This window comes from Saimiri boliviensis, chromosome 8 (genome assembly GCF_048565385.1).
Source record: "Saimiri boliviensis isolate mSaiBol1 chromosome 8, mSaiBol1.pri, whole genome shotgun sequence".
NCBI classification, from domain to species: Eukaryota; Metazoa; Chordata; class Mammalia; order Primates; family Cebidae; genus Saimiri; species Saimiri boliviensis.
In genome coordinates, this window is record NC_133456.1 from 113,174,667 (window position 1) to 113,193,092 (window position 18,426).

General features: G+C 40.2%; 1 protein-coding gene across 1 annotated transcript in view; it reads right to left on the bottom strand.

Annotated features, from left to right (window-relative positions):
• Positions 1-18,426, bottom strand: part of TAF3 (TATA-box binding protein associated factor 3) — a 197,164-nt gene that overhangs the window by 47,754 nt on the left and 130,984 nt on the right. The window contains exon 3 of the mRNA XM_039478973.2: positions 1,919-3,747. Within this exon, the coding sequence (XP_039334907.1) occupies positions 1,919-3,747 (1,829 nt within the window). The remainder of the gene's footprint in view (positions 1-1,918; positions 3,748-18,426) is intronic.

Here is an 18,426-nt window from a genome sequence, read left to right on the forward strand (position 1 = left end):
TGACATTTAGGCGTCAGAGACGGTACTAAGCGCACCCTGTATGTTCTCATTTAATCCTTATCTAAATGACTTGTTTCCCAAAAGCCAGGATCTGAACTCAGGTCTAAATCTATAGACATTACTATTTATTATTTATAAAGGTCTTTTAAGATAGCTGAATTTTCTACATTTGTATCTTTTGCCATATATCTGCTCCATAACTCATCAAAACTGATCCACGAACGTGTATCTTTCTTTCAGATGGAATCTGTGCTTCTAGAGACTGAGCCTGGCCTTCCACCAAGGTAGTCTGAGGGACTTTTCTTCCCTAAAGCCAGGTAGATGCTGTACAAAGGCATGGGACTGCTGTTACAAACCGAATCTGATGGGCTTCACTCAAATTCATAACGGCTGCTGAAACGACTCCATTGATTTTCCAAAGTGAAGATGGTGGTGAAAGCAATGGGCCCCTGTTTGATTTACCGAGGGCTCGGCTGCCAAGTGACCAGGTACATGAGGGATAAATGACTAACTGCTGTCAGGCAACACATCTAACACCACCGCCTCACCCTGCGGTCTCTGCAGCGGAATGACCCGGCTCTTGCTAGCCGTGCAGTCCTGATCTGGGACAAGTCCCTCTCTCGGGCTCGGGCTCTCTTCCATAAATACTGATCACAACACCCGCTGGACCTATGTCACAGGCATATTAGGAGGAGGAAATAAGGTGTGTGGATCTGCTTTAAAACCTGACAACTACTATGTAGTAATTGCATAATACAATGAAATGATTTTTAAAATGGATATAGGAGTTGGATTTCTGTGTCTTGTTAACTTGTCAACGTTCAGGTATCGATATCACAATTCCCATTTCTCTTCTTTGTATTTTAGATCAGCCAAAGTTGTCAACTACACTCACACTTCTAGGTAACTTTGAAGTCACAAAATATTCCAAATTTAGTGGTAATACATCTGCTGCAAGTAAAATACATCAAATTTTACCAAGTGAAAATCAATTACTGGACATTATTTTATAGCCAAGCTCAAAGAGGAAAACTTTTAGAGGGCAAGGAAAGGATCACTAGGAGCTCTGTGGTGGCACCATGAATAGACCCTTTTTCAGAAAGTTTACAAGAAATTTTCACATCACCCAGCCGGCTGCTGTGATCCAAGGAACCATGGACTGAAAAGCAAAGCTGGGTAAGCAGAGGTCACAGCGTGACGACCGAACCCCGGTGCCCACAAAATTATAGGCCTTCTATCAGGTCCTCTGGCTGTACACTGTGAAGTGAAGTCAGACTTACTGAGATGGTCAAACATTTCTGCCATGTGGGATTACTTCCTGCCCATGCACCAGGCTGCCAGACCAGTCTAGATACTCAGAACTGTGCCCTTATCTTATTAAAGCAGAAACCAGAAGGAATAAAAGATGCTACTGAAAGTTCTGTAGACAGCCATAATCTTAACCACAGGCCAAAATGGCTCACCGATCAAGAAGGCCAAGGCAGTGGTCCATCAATGGGCCTTGCCATCCCTTAAAATAGTGTCATGGTTTTGCACGCTTTTAGAAACATGGATGCTGCCTTTCTCAGTATTTGGATGCAAAACACAATGTAGCAGACTTGATAATTGACAGAAATATTATTCATAATTTAAGAACCCAGGTTTTTTTTTAAACTGCCGGAGATCACTATGGTTAAGAGAGTTTCTAGTCTGTGATTAGATGCCTTTTAGGCCGTGAATTTTTAACATCTAGAGGACTTGATTACAGGTTTATGGGTTTTAGAATTAAAACTAAATTTTGTAACCTCATCACAAACATATTTCCACTTAAGTGATGGGTGATTTACATCCAGAATACAGACAGAATTGCGGGCTTTGTTTCCCTGGGTTTCTCGCTAGGGCTCTGTTCACATAGGGCTGAAAATGAGAAACTGCTTACTTTCTCATGCTTGTGTTTCTCCTTTTCTTTTTCTCTCTTCTCTCGCTCTCTCTTCTCTTTCTCTCTTTCCTTCTCCTTCTTCTCTTTCTCCTTCTCCTTCTCTTTCTTCTTCTTCTTCTCCTTTTTGTCCTTTTTCTTTTCTTTCTCCTTCGGCTTCTCTTTCTCCTCAAACAGTTTTTCTGGAAGCACTGGCAGCAAAGACGGCAGCATGGCCGGGACCCTGGCGGCCGCGGCAGGGCTGAACAAGGGCAGGGCCAGCTCTTTCGGGGGCAACACCAGCGCGGGTGCCGGGGCTTTCATCTTCTCTTCTCTGCCTTTATCTTTTGCTTTTTCTTTCTCTCTCTTATCTTTATCTTTCTTGCCTTTCTCTCTGTCTTTCTTCTTATCTTTATGCTTCTCTTTCTCCTTCCTCACGAGTCCGTCTTTCAATCTCACTTTGGGATCGACATCTTCAAATTCTTTGATTTTAAACTTGTAGGGATCTGCCTCTTCCTCTTTAAGAAATTCCTTCCAGGGATACTTGGTTTCCCTGCCAGCTTCCTTGTCTTTCTCTTTCTCTTTGACTTTATCCTTCTCCTTACTTCTGTCCTTGTTTTTGTCTTTTTCCCTCTCCCTATCTCTCTGCTTTTCTTTCTTTTTCATTTTAGTCTTCAGTTCCTTTTTCAACTTCTTTTTCACCTCCACGGAGGAAGGCAGCTTGCTTTTCTCCTCATACACCTTGTGGAGAGGCTCGGGAGTGGGAGGAGACACTGACGGAGAAGAGATATAAGGGAAGTTGGGAGGCATATTCGAAGGTGCTCCCAGTTTTGCTTTACGTACAACCTCATCAATGGAGGCATCCATCGTCCATGAGTTATCGGAACTTGAGGTTCCGCCGGAAAGAGGAAGAGGAGTGGATCCTGACTTTGTGAAACTGTTCGCGGAAGTGGAAGCTTTGGGAGTGGTACACTCGGAGCCTGAAATTCTCTTAGGGCTGGTAAAAATGTCTCCTTCAGATTCCGATCCAGAAGAAAACTCGAAGGGATCCGGCTCTCGCTCAGCACAGGCTCGAGCAATCACAGCATCAATAGAGGCCTCGATTGTTTTATCTGGTACCACAGCCTTTTTCGGCTGATTCTCACTGTTCAGTTTCCCAGCATCAGGGGCAGTCTGTATTTGTTTGACCTGGATAGTCTCTTTACTAATTTTTTCACTGATGGTAGCTGCAGGAGTCCTATTTGGTGTTTCAGGTCTCACTGGTGTTTGGGGAATATGAGTCATGACCTTGGGGCTCTTGGGACTCTTGGGGCTCTTAGAACGTCCAGGTGATTTCTTTTCTTTGGATGCAGTTTTTGGTGATCGAATAGGACTTCCGACCATTGCTGGTGACTGGGCAGTTTTAGGTGATTTAGTCTTCTGTCCTGGAGAGCTAGTTTTAGTCTTTGTTTTAGGTATAAATGATTTTGTTTCTAATGGTTTTGCAGTTGGCATTTGTGATTTTGCAACTGGAGCCAACATTGGCGGCTCGGGTGAGGGAGGTGCCACGTCTGTACTGTCCTGTACATGGACTGGAGAAAGCATGGGTGGGATCTTTTGAGTGTTTATGGAGCTGAGTGGCTCTCGAGCTTCCAATAACACAACATCTAGCGCGTCCCCTTTAGTGCTTAACAGCCGTGGCCGCTTCATGGCGGGCAGTTCTTCAGCTTCAGGACTATCCAGCGGTCTCTTACCCAGGAAATTCTCATCATTAATAATTTCTTCCTCCTCCAATTCATCATCTTCTTCCAAGGGAACCTGCATGGCTTCTGCTGATGTGCCTCCATCAGTGGGCACCTGCTCTTCTTCTTCTTCTGGTAAAGGAAGAAGAAAAAAAGAAGTATTATTGGAATGTCACAAAACCTAAGAAATAAAAATAACGCTTCAAACATGATTTCTAAAAAACAACAACAACAATAATAACAACAACAAAACCAAAGTATTGACAGTGTTTAGAAAATAAAGTAATTCATTTTCAAGAATCTTCCAAAGCTGTGTGCCATCATTCTTAAAAGAATTATGGCAGTCAGTAACAGCAAGATGTACAAATTGATCACTGTCCTTTCGCATGGTCTGGCCCTAACCTCAGGATTTGGAAATTGCTCAGGATTTCCAGTTGGCCTTCTGTTGTCTCCTGAATCAATTCTTTTCCTAACCAGTAAATATCATCTTTCTCTATCTCCCTCTCACACATACAGAAGCACATGTGTGCGCGCACACCCACACACCCCCCTCTAAAAAAAAATCAAGAGATGAATTATTATCAGAAATGACAGGAAGGTTTTTTTTAGGACTTTTATAACCAATTCATATACTACTTATATCTTCTACTTTGCTTGTTTGATGTGAGCCACTTGGAGAGGGAATATGGTACAATGAAATACACTTGGTTCAGGTACTTGACAGATGGTGTTTCAGCTAGAGCTCTGGCACTAGAGAGCCTAGGGACTCTCTTAACTTCTCTCAGCCTGTTTCCTAATCTTTCAGAAAGGAGCTGATATTACTTGCCCTGCCTACCTGGCTGAGTTTTTCTAAGATCAGATTATTTCTCCTGACACATATTAACTAAGCATATACTGCACAACGATAAAGTCTAAAAGGGCCACTGAAATAAATCATAACCTAAAAGAGCTTACAATTTAGTGCAGCAATAATGGATGTGTCTAGCTCATAGAAAGTGATTAGTGCCACAGACAGATAAAGTGCTACAGCAGGTCAAAGGAGAGACAGATCTCCTTGAGGTCAAGCATGTGTGGGAGGCTTGATTAATTATGCAGTGTTTGGGATACTTGGAGCCTGGAAGTGGTGAAGTCCAGGACGAAGGGTCAGACGGCAAAGAGATGAAGGTGAAACGAGGGGAGTGTACGAGAAACAGAAAATGATTTGTCTGGAAAGTAGAGTGCAAGATGGGAGCAGTAGGAAGCAGGTAAAGTTGCATCCAGATCCTAGGACTTTTGAATTCCAGAAAAAGAAATATAATCTTTACTCTACTGGTACTTTGGACCTAGAAGATTTTTAGATAACAGAGAAAAATGCCTGGGGTGTGTGCTGGGAAAACTCACCCTGGCAGGAACATGTGTGATGGACGAAGGTGGGAGGTAACAGGTACCTAAAGAGAGTAATAACATGGGTTACTGAAGTGATGTGAGAAGCAGTAAGGGTCAGAGCTAGAATAGTAGAAACGCTCAGGAAGCAATAGAAGTGAAGGATATTCTGAGGATAGAATGGATAGAATCCGATAAATAATTAAGTTATATGAGTTGAGCAAGAACTGAAACACAATTTCAAAGCTTTGAGCCTCGGCAGACATGGTGGCTCACACATGTAATGTCAGCATCTTGGGAGGCCAAGGCAGTAGGATCACTTGAAACCAGGAGTTTGAAACCAGCCTGGGCAACATAGTGAGACCCCATATTTACCAAAAAAAAAAAAAAAAAAAAAAAAAAAAAAAAGATAAATTAGCTGGGTACTGTGGCACGTGCCTGTAGTCCCAGCTACCTGGGAGACTGAGATGCGAGGGTCACCTGAGCCCAGGAGGTTGAGGCTGCAATAAGCATGACTGCGCTACTGCACTCCAGTCTGAGTGACAGAGTGAGACCCTATTTTTAAAATGCAAGAGAAAGAAAAAGCTTTGAGCCTTAGTGAGTGGTAAATGCAGTGATGAACAGAAACAGGAAATAAGAAAATACAAAAAGACAATGATTTTTAGCTCAATCTCTAGGCACAGAGTCTGATGAACATTTAGTCTGTGATGTCTACTCAGCAGCTGAAATATAACACAGATGATCAGAAAACAGGGCAGAGTGTGTGAGAGAAAGAGCACTGTTGAGATAACTGAAGTTGCCATGACGGATGATATGAGCGAGGAAGAAACAAGAGGAGGCAGTTTAGGTATTTTGAGGAATACCTAGATATAAAAAGAAGAGGAAGAAGAACTAAAGAAATACATGGAGGGGCAGATGTCAAAGAGATCAAGGGAGCAAGAGTTTTAAAGACGAAGCCAAGTGAACAAAGCCAAATGCTTGAGGTCAGTGAAGACGAGGCCAACAGCAGAACCCAAGCTGCAAAAGCATGAAGCATGCACAGACAGAGAACAAGTGAGGTGATGCATGGGAAAGCACCATAAAGAACATCACATCCTTATCAATGATGCTACCGATTCGCGACAATGATGGCATCATCCACCAGGTTCCAAGTCAGGAACCTGGGGTCCTTGGAGATTCTCTCTCCTCCTCTACGTCAGATCTGAATTGAGAGCACACGTTTTCTACTCTGTTTGCTTTAATATGCTTTCCCTCTGCTTCTGTCTTGTTAATTTCAGTGTTCGGCACCTCCTCTCTGTTTGGCTGCAAGAACCTTCTACCTAGACTCTGCCTCCAGTGCAGCTTTCTCAGAACCATCACTCATGTCATCTTACGGTGACCTTCTGAACATGCATTTCTAAGTGTGTGGTTTCTCATCTTAAAAACCTTTCATTGCTTCCTTCAGAAGCAGTTTGCAAAAGGCATCTCTTGAAAACTGAGGGTTTGTAGAAGCCCTTCTGAGGCTGCTGCGCAGTCGAGATGGCTGTTCTCTATTACACAGAAGAGTTATGCCTAGGGTTATCTATTTTACATGCAGAGCTTCCACAAAAGCTTTTGTTGTGAGGCTAAAACATGTTCGAAAATCACTATTCTAAAATATAAAAATCCTCTCCATCTGTGAAATCGGAGGAAAAAATAAAATATAAAAATCCAATTTCTCCAGTATGACTGACAAGGCACTCCCTCATCTAAGCCAGGGAAGTAACCTCATCATTCACACTGAGCCCCTGTGGGCTCTGCCCATTCCAGCCACGCTAACTGATCTGCAATCCCCAAATACATGGTGCTGGGTCACACTCCTGTACCTGTGCATACACAATTCTCTGTGCCCGAAATGTCTCTGCCTTCCTAACAGTTGGTGACTTCTACAGCTCCCATCAAGTATTACCTCTTCTGTAATGCTTTCTCTTAGCAACTAGAGATAAGCATGCACTCCCTTTGGGCTCCACTGTGTTTCAGTTAAGCATGCAACAAAGAAAGCCTAGAATATTTACTATTCAGCTCTTTACAAAAAAGGTTTGCTGACCCCTGTCCTAGACCTACCACATTCAGCTCATCTAAACTCTTCCCTCCCTCACTTCCTTTATCAGAATGACAATCTGCTCAACTGCCAACAGATAAACATGAAAATATCAGAATGAAGACAGCTTTAGAATATTCTGAAAGTGAATGAATGTTCACTTGTTAGTATTACATTTCTAAATTTCAATGAACCTCCTCCTGCTCCACACAGGTTCATAAATCCCACTGATGCCAAAGCAGAATGATAAAGGTTTGGCTTAAGGCAGGATAACAGGTCTTTAGAGCATGTTACAGTGCACCTTGCTCTTCTAACTCTGGGGGCTAATCTGGATCTGGCTTCGCTCTAACAGTGTGCGTCCCCCAGGGAAGGCCTCAGGGAGATACTGGGAGACCAGAGGGAAACTGCACTACTATAAGCGGTCCACAGAAAGGGAAGACAGGAGATACCCAGGACTGCTAGTAAGACAGGTTCATGTCCTCCAGATGTAAGTCCTGTCTAATAGCTGGAATAACTTGAAAATTTGGATTTTTCTCTATAGTATGATGTATTGTATTATTTTACTAATGTGCAATTCTATCAGATTAGAACTGGCAAAATGGCTAGCAGATAGGCCTTTGAACTGAAGGAAGAATGTGAGGCTTGGCTAGGAAAAGATCGGATGGTTTCATACAACTACTTTAGAAAATATATTGGCTTACTTTGAATTTAGAGCTCAAATAACTCATAAGTGTATCAAAAAAATTAATGGTTGTGTGTTGAGTAAAAAAAAAATAACATTAGGCTTGATTTAAATTAGGACTCCACAAGCTAGGGGGTTTATTCAGTTTTTGTTATTTTGTTTTTATTGCTTATTTTCACTTTTGTTTTTCAAGTCCCTACTGCAAAAATTCCTTCATGTTACTTAATACTGCAAAAATTTGTATTCATTCCTTTATGTTATTTAAAGGAATTAAAAATGAATTATAAAACTAAACCACTGGCCAGGTGTGGTGGTTCACACCTGTAATTCCAGCACTTTGGGAGGTGGAGGCAGGCAGATCACAAGGTCAGGAGTTTGAGAACAGCCTGACCAACATGGTGAAACTCTGTCTCTACTAAAAATACTAAAATTACCCATGTGGTGGCACATACCTGTAATCCTAGCTACTCGAGAGGTGGAGGCAGGAGAATCGCTTGAACCCAGGAGACAGTGGTTGCAGTGAGCCCTGATCGCGCCACTGCACTCCAGCCTGGGCAACAGAGCAAGACTCTGTCAAAAACCAACCAACCAACCAACCAAACTAAACTAACTAAACTAAATCACTTCAAGTGCTGGTTTTAAGAATACTTAAAAATACACAGGTTTTAAAATAGATTTTTTTTTTTTTAGAACCAGCAGAGATTTCTTATTTTTTACTAATTTACAATTTCTTATTACTTTTTAAGACTATAAGAAAGTTTCAACTGCAGCATCAAGATCAATTAAAATGAGTGAATAACTTTGTCAGAAGAGAAAGCTGGAAACTTTTAATAAGAAAGGAAAAAGTGTGAAGATATTTAAACAATTTTTAAAATTAGAAATCATCTGACACCTACCAGCGGGTCTAAGTAGCGTGCATGGAAGTTACAAAGCGTAATAATCAACAAATACATGTGAGGCCGTCACCTGACTTCGGAAGAGCATGTAGGCCCTCCCAACGCTGTGGCTCCTCTCCCACTCACCCCTGCTTTCTCCACTCCTACCCCAGCCCCTAGGGAACTACTATCTTGATCTTCAATCTGTTTCCTTTGTAGTTTTACCACATTTGTACGTAGTTTGGTTGTTTTTGAACTTTATATGAATGGTATCATACTACAATGTTCTTTGTTTTTTTTTTCTTTTTAAATTTTTACCCAACATTATGTTTAGAAGATTCACCCAGGTTGATGCAGGGAGCTGTAGCTGATTTATTTTCACTGTTGCAGAAATGTCCAATGGTTACTAATCCATTCTCCTGGTATAAGAGTTTTCCACTTGAGTGAACATATTTTTAAAAAATTAGAATTTTTAAAATGAAAACAAATATAGTTGATCTAACTTATGCCTGCTCAACTGCAGACTTAGTTGATGATTACACATAATGAGTATCTGGCTTTTTACTACATGAATAATTTTAATTCTGTGTTTTAAGTGTTTGGAATAAGATAAATGTGTAATGGCTATTGAACTGTTCAGCCTTTATCACTGGTAAAGGTGAAATTCAGTTTGATAATAATTGAATGGCAACAAAGTATTGTTTGCATGCATGTGTATAATGACCATTTATTAATAATCTGTAAAATATCCTATCAATATTTAAAAAATATTTTCCTATACTAATCTGTGGAAGTCTCTGTATTATAAAACTACAAAATTTGGTCAACATAAGCTTTAATATTATAAGATATCTAATCTTGATATGTTATTGCAAACATAGTAAAAAAAATTTGGGTCACAGGCCCTTTCTACTTCAACAAAATAGATATAATAATAATAGTAGCTGTGTTCCAACACACACACACACACACACACACACACACACACACAAACACACACACAGAGAGAGAGAGAGAGAGAGAGAGAGAATATGTGTATATATGACGTATTTCAAAGATTTTTATTTCCAGAGAACTAAGAACTTATTTTCTGTTATTTTAGTGTTCTGAAACTGGAGAAAAGGACTCTTCTGTACATATGTGAGAAACAAATTGATTATTAGTTTTAACTTTTTAAACAAGTTCTTCAACTTCTTAGTGCATGAGTTCCTTGATCAACAAGACCAGTGTATCAGCATCATTTACCTTGAGAACATTCTGAAAATTAATCACGAACTAAAGGTTAAGTATTCAAACTTCTAAATAATAATACCCATCAATAACAGAGATATGCTTTGTAAAGTTACCCTTGTAACCCTTTTGAGAAGATTAAGAAAAAAAAACAAAAAAACAAAAACAACTCTCCTTCCCATAATCTCTGTAAAATCATCCAACAGCAGCACACGTCCACAGTCAGCATTTGTGGGCGAAATGGACACCACCTCAGCCACCTGTCCTAATATCTCCATCGTGCCATGAAAACAATCGAGGGCTGTTGGGGAGGCTTTGAAGTACAATGGGTATTTAGTTAAGGAAAGGTAGTTCTGGATAGGTTTTAATGTGCATGTCACTATAGGCATAGTAAAGATTATTCACAAAAGTGGTGTCACCTTTTCTGCTTGTGCTAAAGTTTGGTTAAATTTAATAGTGATGTGACTTTTGATTTGCTTTTCCCTTGTGTGAGAATGTATTCAAAATTATGATATGTGTTATGATTGATTAAACTGTCATTCATCAAAGAATTCCATAAATTATGATATAATCCTTCTAGTTCTAGTAGAAAAAAGACACCACCACCACCACCACCAACAAAAGACATGAAGAATCACACCTAAAACAGTGTGGTAATACCTATTTTCAAAAAAATCTTAATTTACTGGTAAAAATCATGTCCTCTCTTAACAACCCTATCTTTTTCATATAGTCTCTAAAATGTGAATCCTAGAATTCAAAGAAAAAATGGTCCCAGTAAGAAGGAACTATTCATTCTGCCAAATGTTTTGTATGTCTGGTGTAATTTTTGCACCAGTCCAAAAAGGCAAATGATGTGAAATAATATGAATGACTCAGCAAAAATTCATCGCCACAGCTAGACCTTCATTTTTAGACAGATATTTAATTGGCAGCAGGGTATCTGATCATAAAGTATGAAAAAATAGGGAGACAGAGATGCTTTCTAAGGTACCTTCTCGTTTAAACAACCAATGGTTCCAGGTCAACATTTAACTATAAAATTTTTTTTTAATTTTTTTTTTTTTCTTTTTTTTAGACAGAGTCTTGCTCTGTTTTCCAGGCTGGAGTGCAGTGGTGTGATCCTGGCTCACTGCAACTTCCACCTCCTGGGGTCAAGTGATTCTCCTGCCTCAGTCTCCCAAGTAGCTGGGATTACAAGCACATGCTACCATGTCTGGCTAATTTTGGTATTTTTAGTAGAGATGGGGTTTCACCATGCTGGCCAGGCTGGTCATGAACTCCTGACCTCATGATCTGCCCACCTTGGCCTCCAAAAGTGCTGGGATTACAGGCATGAGCTACTGTGCCTGGCCTATTTTTTAATTATTAAATTTGAAATAATTTCAAACATCGAAAAGTTGTAAGAATACTACAAATAATTCATGAATACCCTTTAGGCAGATACACTAATTAATATATATTATGTAACTATATATATTTATTTAATTACAAAATTATAATTTTGGGGAACTATTTGAGAATAAGTTGCAGATATCATGATCCTTTACTCTGAAAGTATCAGAGTGTGACTGCAGAACCATTGTCAAATTCTTTTTAATCACATAAAAGCAACAAAATGTATCTGTATTAATCCCCATCTTTCAAAAACTTTACAAAGTTGATGGGAACAGGACACTACAGACTCCATTTCAATTTTCCTTCATTAATAACACAAATAAATAATCCATACTCCCTACATTCTCCTCAGGAATAATGAGAAAAACATGCCTCTTTTCTAAACTTCTCAGACAAAAACAAAACAAGGCAATAAGGTCTGAACACACCAAAAGGATTTTGGGGAGGTTAATTCTAAGCTACTACAAATATTGACTTAGAACAAATTATCTTTTTAACTAGAATAGTAAATTCCTTTAAAGAAACACTATAATCTAAGAAGCTCATAGACATTAGGAAATAAAGGGAAATTGTTTGCACATGGCATAAAAGCTTTTTATCTGACTAACTACACAGATGCACGCAACTTTAAAATTCAGTGGCATATTCTCAAACTAACAAGAAAATATTCTTGCATTCTTAAACTTTAAGCAAAGGAACAAAATGCTATCTGCATATATTTCATCAAAAATTAAACGTATTTAAAGCTAGACTTCTTATGATTGGTTAAAAATATACACACAATCTTGTGTCAGAATCTGTAAATGAAAAATGTCTGTTGATGCAGAAATTAATCTCTACAATGATGCACAAACTTTCCTATTAGTCCATGCACGTCACTGTTTTTATAATAGATTCCTCTTTTACTAGCAAATGAAAGGATCATTTAAATGCACACTTGGATCACGTGGGAGAGGTAGGGTGAACAGGTTAAAAAACAAAAAAGTATACTTTTTTCAAAAAGCATTTTTCTACGTGTCTGAATTTAGGTATATTTATCGTAACTAGCTCCTTGAAGTAACTCAATGATACAAAAATTCATTCATTCACCTAGGGAGTGCACTCTGAATCTCATTATGGAGAGGTCTATGTTAACTAGGACTATAAAGTCAAACAAGACATGATTTGCGGTCCTTAATCAAACATATTTTGTGGCCATCAGTTCACATGGGAAGCAGGAATCTGCACAAGGTACACACGGAGCTGCATGAATGGGTATGAGGACAGGAATGGAAATGTTGGCTGGGCAGGGAGCCGAACTGAAATGACACCTGGGATCTGTTCGCAGAGCCAAGTTCAACCTAGCACAGCCCATTTCATCTCCAGGACCTAAGTGTTCTCATCTCTAAAATGCGAGTACTGACATGTGACATCCTCCTTCTGAGAGTTGAAGATCTTTATTATCAGGGCCATCTCTACATGCAGCTGACCGTGCGTGTGCGATGATCTAAAGGGCAGAGCTACTCCTGCCCCTGAATATGTCGCTGACCAACATGCAACTGTTCTTGAAATTCTACCACTTGATTTAGGTGGTAGATACTGTCTTTGAGTAAAGGCAGTATCTTTAAAATGCTGTTGTGAAAATATTTTGAGGCCATGAAACTAGCAAATGAACATCTCTATCCTTTTTGAGGTAAGAAGACTGGGAAAATGGAACCTAAGTGAAACACATGACGGAATGTTGAGGATTAGGTGAGTGGGGAATACAGGGTATCACTGCCAGGAAGGTCAGAGTCAGGCCCAGCTGGCAAGCTGCTGTGAGGAAGGGAGGCTGGGGCAGTCAGGGAGTAACAGGAATACAAGCACTGGATGCTGGAAGGGAAAGAAGGGGATGACATCAAAGACAATCATGATCCACTTCATCATTACATCTTCTAGTACTAAACGAGGCTAAAAAAGATTTAATTCCATTGACATCTCCTTATAAAATATTTTAAAACTGTCCTGTCTAGAATGTAACCAAAATTAGACCCTTAAAACACACCTCAAGGGAGGATCCAAGATGGCCAAATAGGAACCGCTCCGGAGTGCAGTTCCCAGCAAGAACAACCCAGAGGGTGAGTGCCGACCACATTTCCAAATTTTCACTGCCCACAGACCAGGAGATTCCCCAGCTGAAAAATGCCACGAGTTTTCAGCACGGCGGTTTCAGCTGGTGCCGCATTGGCACACAGAAACTCATACAAATCTGGGCGGCCATTTCAACTGGCGCCTAGAATGCCTGGGAGACAGAGCCACCCATTCAACTGAAAGGGAGGGGGCAGAGACAGGCAGCCAGGCGATCTGGCTTGGCAGGTACCATCCCCACAAAACAAGCAATCTGAACCGCTCTGGATTGAGAGTTTTGCAGCAAGCCCAGCAGGACCTAGGTCAGTCCAGCTCAGTGCGGGGAAAGGGCGATCACCACCACCAAGGCAGTCCACCACTACCGAAGCAGTTCGCACAGCAGCTGGGCAGAGCCTGTGGCAGCTCAGCAATGCCTCTGCTGGCAGACTGTGACTAGACTACTCCATGCAGGGCAGGGCATCTATGAAAAAAGGCAACAGCATGACAGGAATTTATAAATAAAGCCGACCTTCCTAGGACAGAGCACCTGGGAAAAGAGGCGGTTATGAGTTCTGCTGCAGCAGACTTAAAATTACCCTCCCAGCAGCTCTGCATGGAACAACGGAGCTCTCAGAACAGCACTTGAGCTCCCATAAGGGACAGACTGTCTCTTCAAGCAGCTCCCTGACCCCCATATACCCAAAGAAACACCTCATAAAGGAGAGCTCAGGCTGACATCTGGCAGGTACCCTTCTGGGATGAAGATAACAGAAGAAGAAACCAGCAGCAACCCTTACTATTGTGCAGCCCCCGCGGGTAATACCCATGCAAGCAGGGTCTGGAGTAGACCTCCAGCAGTCCTGCAGCAGAGGGGACTGACTGTTAGAACAAAAACTGAGAAACAGAAAGAAATAACTTCATCATTAACAAAAAGGACGATGTCCACTCAGAGACTCCATCTGAAAGTTACCAACTACAAAGACCACAGGTAGATAAAGAAACTAAGATGAGAAGAGACCAGCACAAAAAGGATGAAAACACCAAAAACCACAACACCTCTCCTCCTCCAAAGGATCACAACTCCTCACCAGCTAGGGATCAAAGATGAATGGAAAATGAATCTGATGAATTGACAGAAACAGGCTTCAGAAGCTGGGTAATAACAGACTTCTCAGAGCTAAAAGAACATGTTCTAACCCAATGCAAAGAAACTAAGAATGTAAAAAAAAAAAGGTTAGATGAGATGCTAACTAGAATAAACAGCTTAGAGAAGAATATAAATGACTTGATGGAGCTGAAAAACACAGCATGAGAACTTCGTGAAGCATACACAAATTTCAATAGCCAAATCAATCAAGCAGAAGAAAGGATATCAGAGATTGAAGATCAACTCAATGAAATAAAACAAGAAGGCAAGAATAGAGAAAAAAGACTGAAAATAAATGAACAAAGCCTCCAAGAAATATGGGATTATGTGAAAAGACCTAATCTATGTTTGAAAGGTATACCTGAATGTGACACAGAATGAATCCAAGCTGGAAAACACTCTTCAGGATATTATCAAGGAGAACTTTCCCAACCTAGCAAGCCAGGCCACCACTGAAGTCCAGGAAATACAGAGAACACCACAAAGATATTCCTCAAGAGGAGCAACCTCAAGGCACATAATCGTCAGATTGACCAGGGTTGAAATGAAGAAAAAAATGCTGAGCGCAGTCAGAGAAAAGGTCAGGTTACCCACAAAGGGAAGCCCATCAGACTCACAGTGGATCTCTCAGCAGAAACCCTATAAGCCAGAAGAGAGTGGGGACCAATATTCAACATCCTAAAAGAAAAGAACTTTCAACCTAGAATGTCATATCCAGCCAAACTAAGCTTCATAAGTGAAGGAGAAAGAAAATCCTTTATGGACAAGCAATTGCTGAGAGACTTCGTCACCACCAGGCCTGCCTTACAAGAGCTCCTGAAAGAAGCACTAAACATAGAAAGGAACAACGAGTACCAGCCACTCCAAAAACATACCAAATGATAAAGACCATTGACACAATGAAAAAAAATGTGTCAACTAACGGGCAAAACATCCAGCTAGCATCAAATGGCAGGATCAAATTCATACATAACAATATTAACCTTAAATGTAAATGGGCTACATGCCCCAATCAAAAGACACAGACTGGCAAATTGGATAAAAAGTCAAGATCCATTGGTGTGCTGTACCCAGGAAACCCATCTCATGTGCAAGGACATACATAGGCTCAAAATAAAGGGATGGAGGAAGATTTATCAAGCAAATGGAGAGCAAAAAAAAAAAAAAAAAAAAAAAAAGAGCAGGAGTTGCAATCCTAGTCTCTGATAAAATGGACTTTAAACCAACAAAGATCAAAAGAGACAAAGAAGGGCATTACATAGTAAAAGGATCAATGCATCAAGAAGAGCTAATGATCCTAAATATATACACATCCAATACAGGAGCACCCAGATACATAAAGCAAGTTCTTAACGACCTACAAAGAGACTTAGACTCCCACACAATAATAGTGGGAGACTTTAACACTCCACTGTAAATATAGATGCAAAAATCTTCAATAAAATACTGGCAAACCAATTCCAACAGCACATCAAAAAGCTTATCCATCATGATCAAGTAGGCTTCATTCCAAGGATGCAAGGCTGGTTCAACATATGCAAGTCTATAAACATAATCCACCACATAAACAAAACCAAAGACAAAAACTACATGATTATCTCAATAGATGCAGAGAAGGCCTTTGACAAATATCAACAGCTCTTTATGCTAAAAACTCTCAATAAACCAGCATCAAAAGAACATATCTCAAAACAATAAAAGCTATTTATGACAAACCTACAACCAATATCATACTGAATGGGCAAAAACTGGAAGCATTCCTTTTGAAATCCGGCACTAGACAAAGATGCCCTCTCTCACCACTCCTATTCAATACAGTATTGGAAGTTGGAGCCAGAGCAATCAGGCAAGAAAAAATAAATAAATAAAGGGTATTTAATTAGGAGGAAGTCAAATTGTCTATTTGCAGATGACATGATTGTATATTTAGAAGACCCTATTATCTCAGCCCAAAATCTCCTTAAACTGATAAGTAACTTCAGCAAAGTCTCAGGATATAAAATCAATGTGCAGAAATCACAGGCATTTCTATACACCAATAACAGACTACCAGAGAGCCAAATCATGAGCAAACTCCCATTGACAATTGCTACAATGAGAATAAAATACCTAGGAATACAACTAACAAAAGATGTAAGGACCTCTTCAAGAAGAACTACACTGCTCAAGGAAATAAGAGAGGACACAAACAGATGGAGAAACATTCCATGTTCATGGTTAGGAAGAATCAATATTGTGAAAATGGCCATACTGCCCAAAGTAATTTATAGACTCAATGTTATCCCCTTCAAGTTACCAATGACCTTCTTAACAGAACTGGAAAAAACCACCTTAAACTTCATATGGAACCAAATGAGAGCCTGCACAGCCAAGAGAGTCCTAAGCAAAAAGAACAAAGCTGGAGGCATCATGCTACCTGACTTCAAACTATACTACAAGGCTACAGTAATCAAAACACCATGGTACTGGTACCAAAACAGAGACATAGACCAATGGAACAGAACAGAGGCCCTGGAGGCAATGCCACACATCTACAACTATCTGATCTTTGACAAACCTGAAAAAAACAAGCAATGGGGAAAGGATTCCCTGTTTAATAAATGGTGTTGGGAAAACTGGCTAGCAGTGTGCAGAAAGCAGAAACGACCTCTTCCTGACACCTTACACTAAAATTGACTCCAGACTTAAACATAAGACCTAATACCATAAAAATCCTAGAGGAAAACCTAGGCGAAACCATTCAGGACACAGGCACAGGCAAGGACTTCATGACTAAAACACTAAAAGAATTGGCAACAAAAGCCAAAATAGACAAATGGGATCTAATTAAACTCCAGAGCTTCTGCACAGCAAAAGAAACAATCATTAGAGTGAACTGGCAACTAACAGAATGGGAAAAATTTTTTGCAATCTACCCATCTGACAAAGGGCTAATATCCAGAATATACAAAGGACTAAAACAGATTTACAAGAAAAAAACAAATCCATCCAAAAGTGGGCGAAGGATATAAACAGACACTTTTCAAAAGAAGACATATATGAGGCCAACACACATATGAAAAAATGCTCATCATCACTGATTATTAGAGAAATGCAAATCAAAACCACATTGAGATACCATCTCACACCAGTTAGAATGGTGATCATTTAAAAAACAGATGCTGGAGAGGATGTGGAGAAATAGGAACACTTTTACACTGTTGGTGGGAGTGTAAATTAGTTCAACCATTGTGGAAGACAGTGTGGTACTTCCTCAAGGATCTAGAAATCGAAATTCCATTTGGCCCAGAAATCCTATTACTGGGTATATACCCAAAGGATTATAAATCATTCTATTATAAAGACACATGCACATGTATGTTCATAGTGGCACTGTTTACAATAGCAAAGACCTGGAACAAACCCAAATGCCCACTGACAACAGACTGAACAAGGAAAATATGGCACATATACACCACTGAATACTATGCAGCCATAAAAAACGATGAGTTCATGTCCTTTATAGGGACATGGATGAATCTGGAAACCAAAATTCTTAGCAAACTGACACGAGAACAGAAAATGAAACACCACATGTTCTCACTCATAGGTGGGTGTTGAACAATGAGTGTCCATGCTGAACATGGACACAGGGAGGGGAGCATCACACACTGAGGTCTGTTGGGTTGGGGCAAGGAAGGGACAGTGGGGGATAGGGGAGGTTGGGGAGGAATAACATGGGAGAAATGCCAGATGTAGGTGACAGGGGGATGGAGGCAGCAAACCACACTGCCATGTGTGTACCTATGCAACAATCCCACATGATCTGCACATGTACCCCAGAACCTAAAGCACAAATAAAAAACACCCCGCCCCTCCCAAAAAAACCCCAAACTCAACATGTATTTTTAAAATAAACCTGTTTACTTGCAAAGACATGACAATTAGGCAATGACAATTCATACATTACAACCAATCAATAACACAATAAATT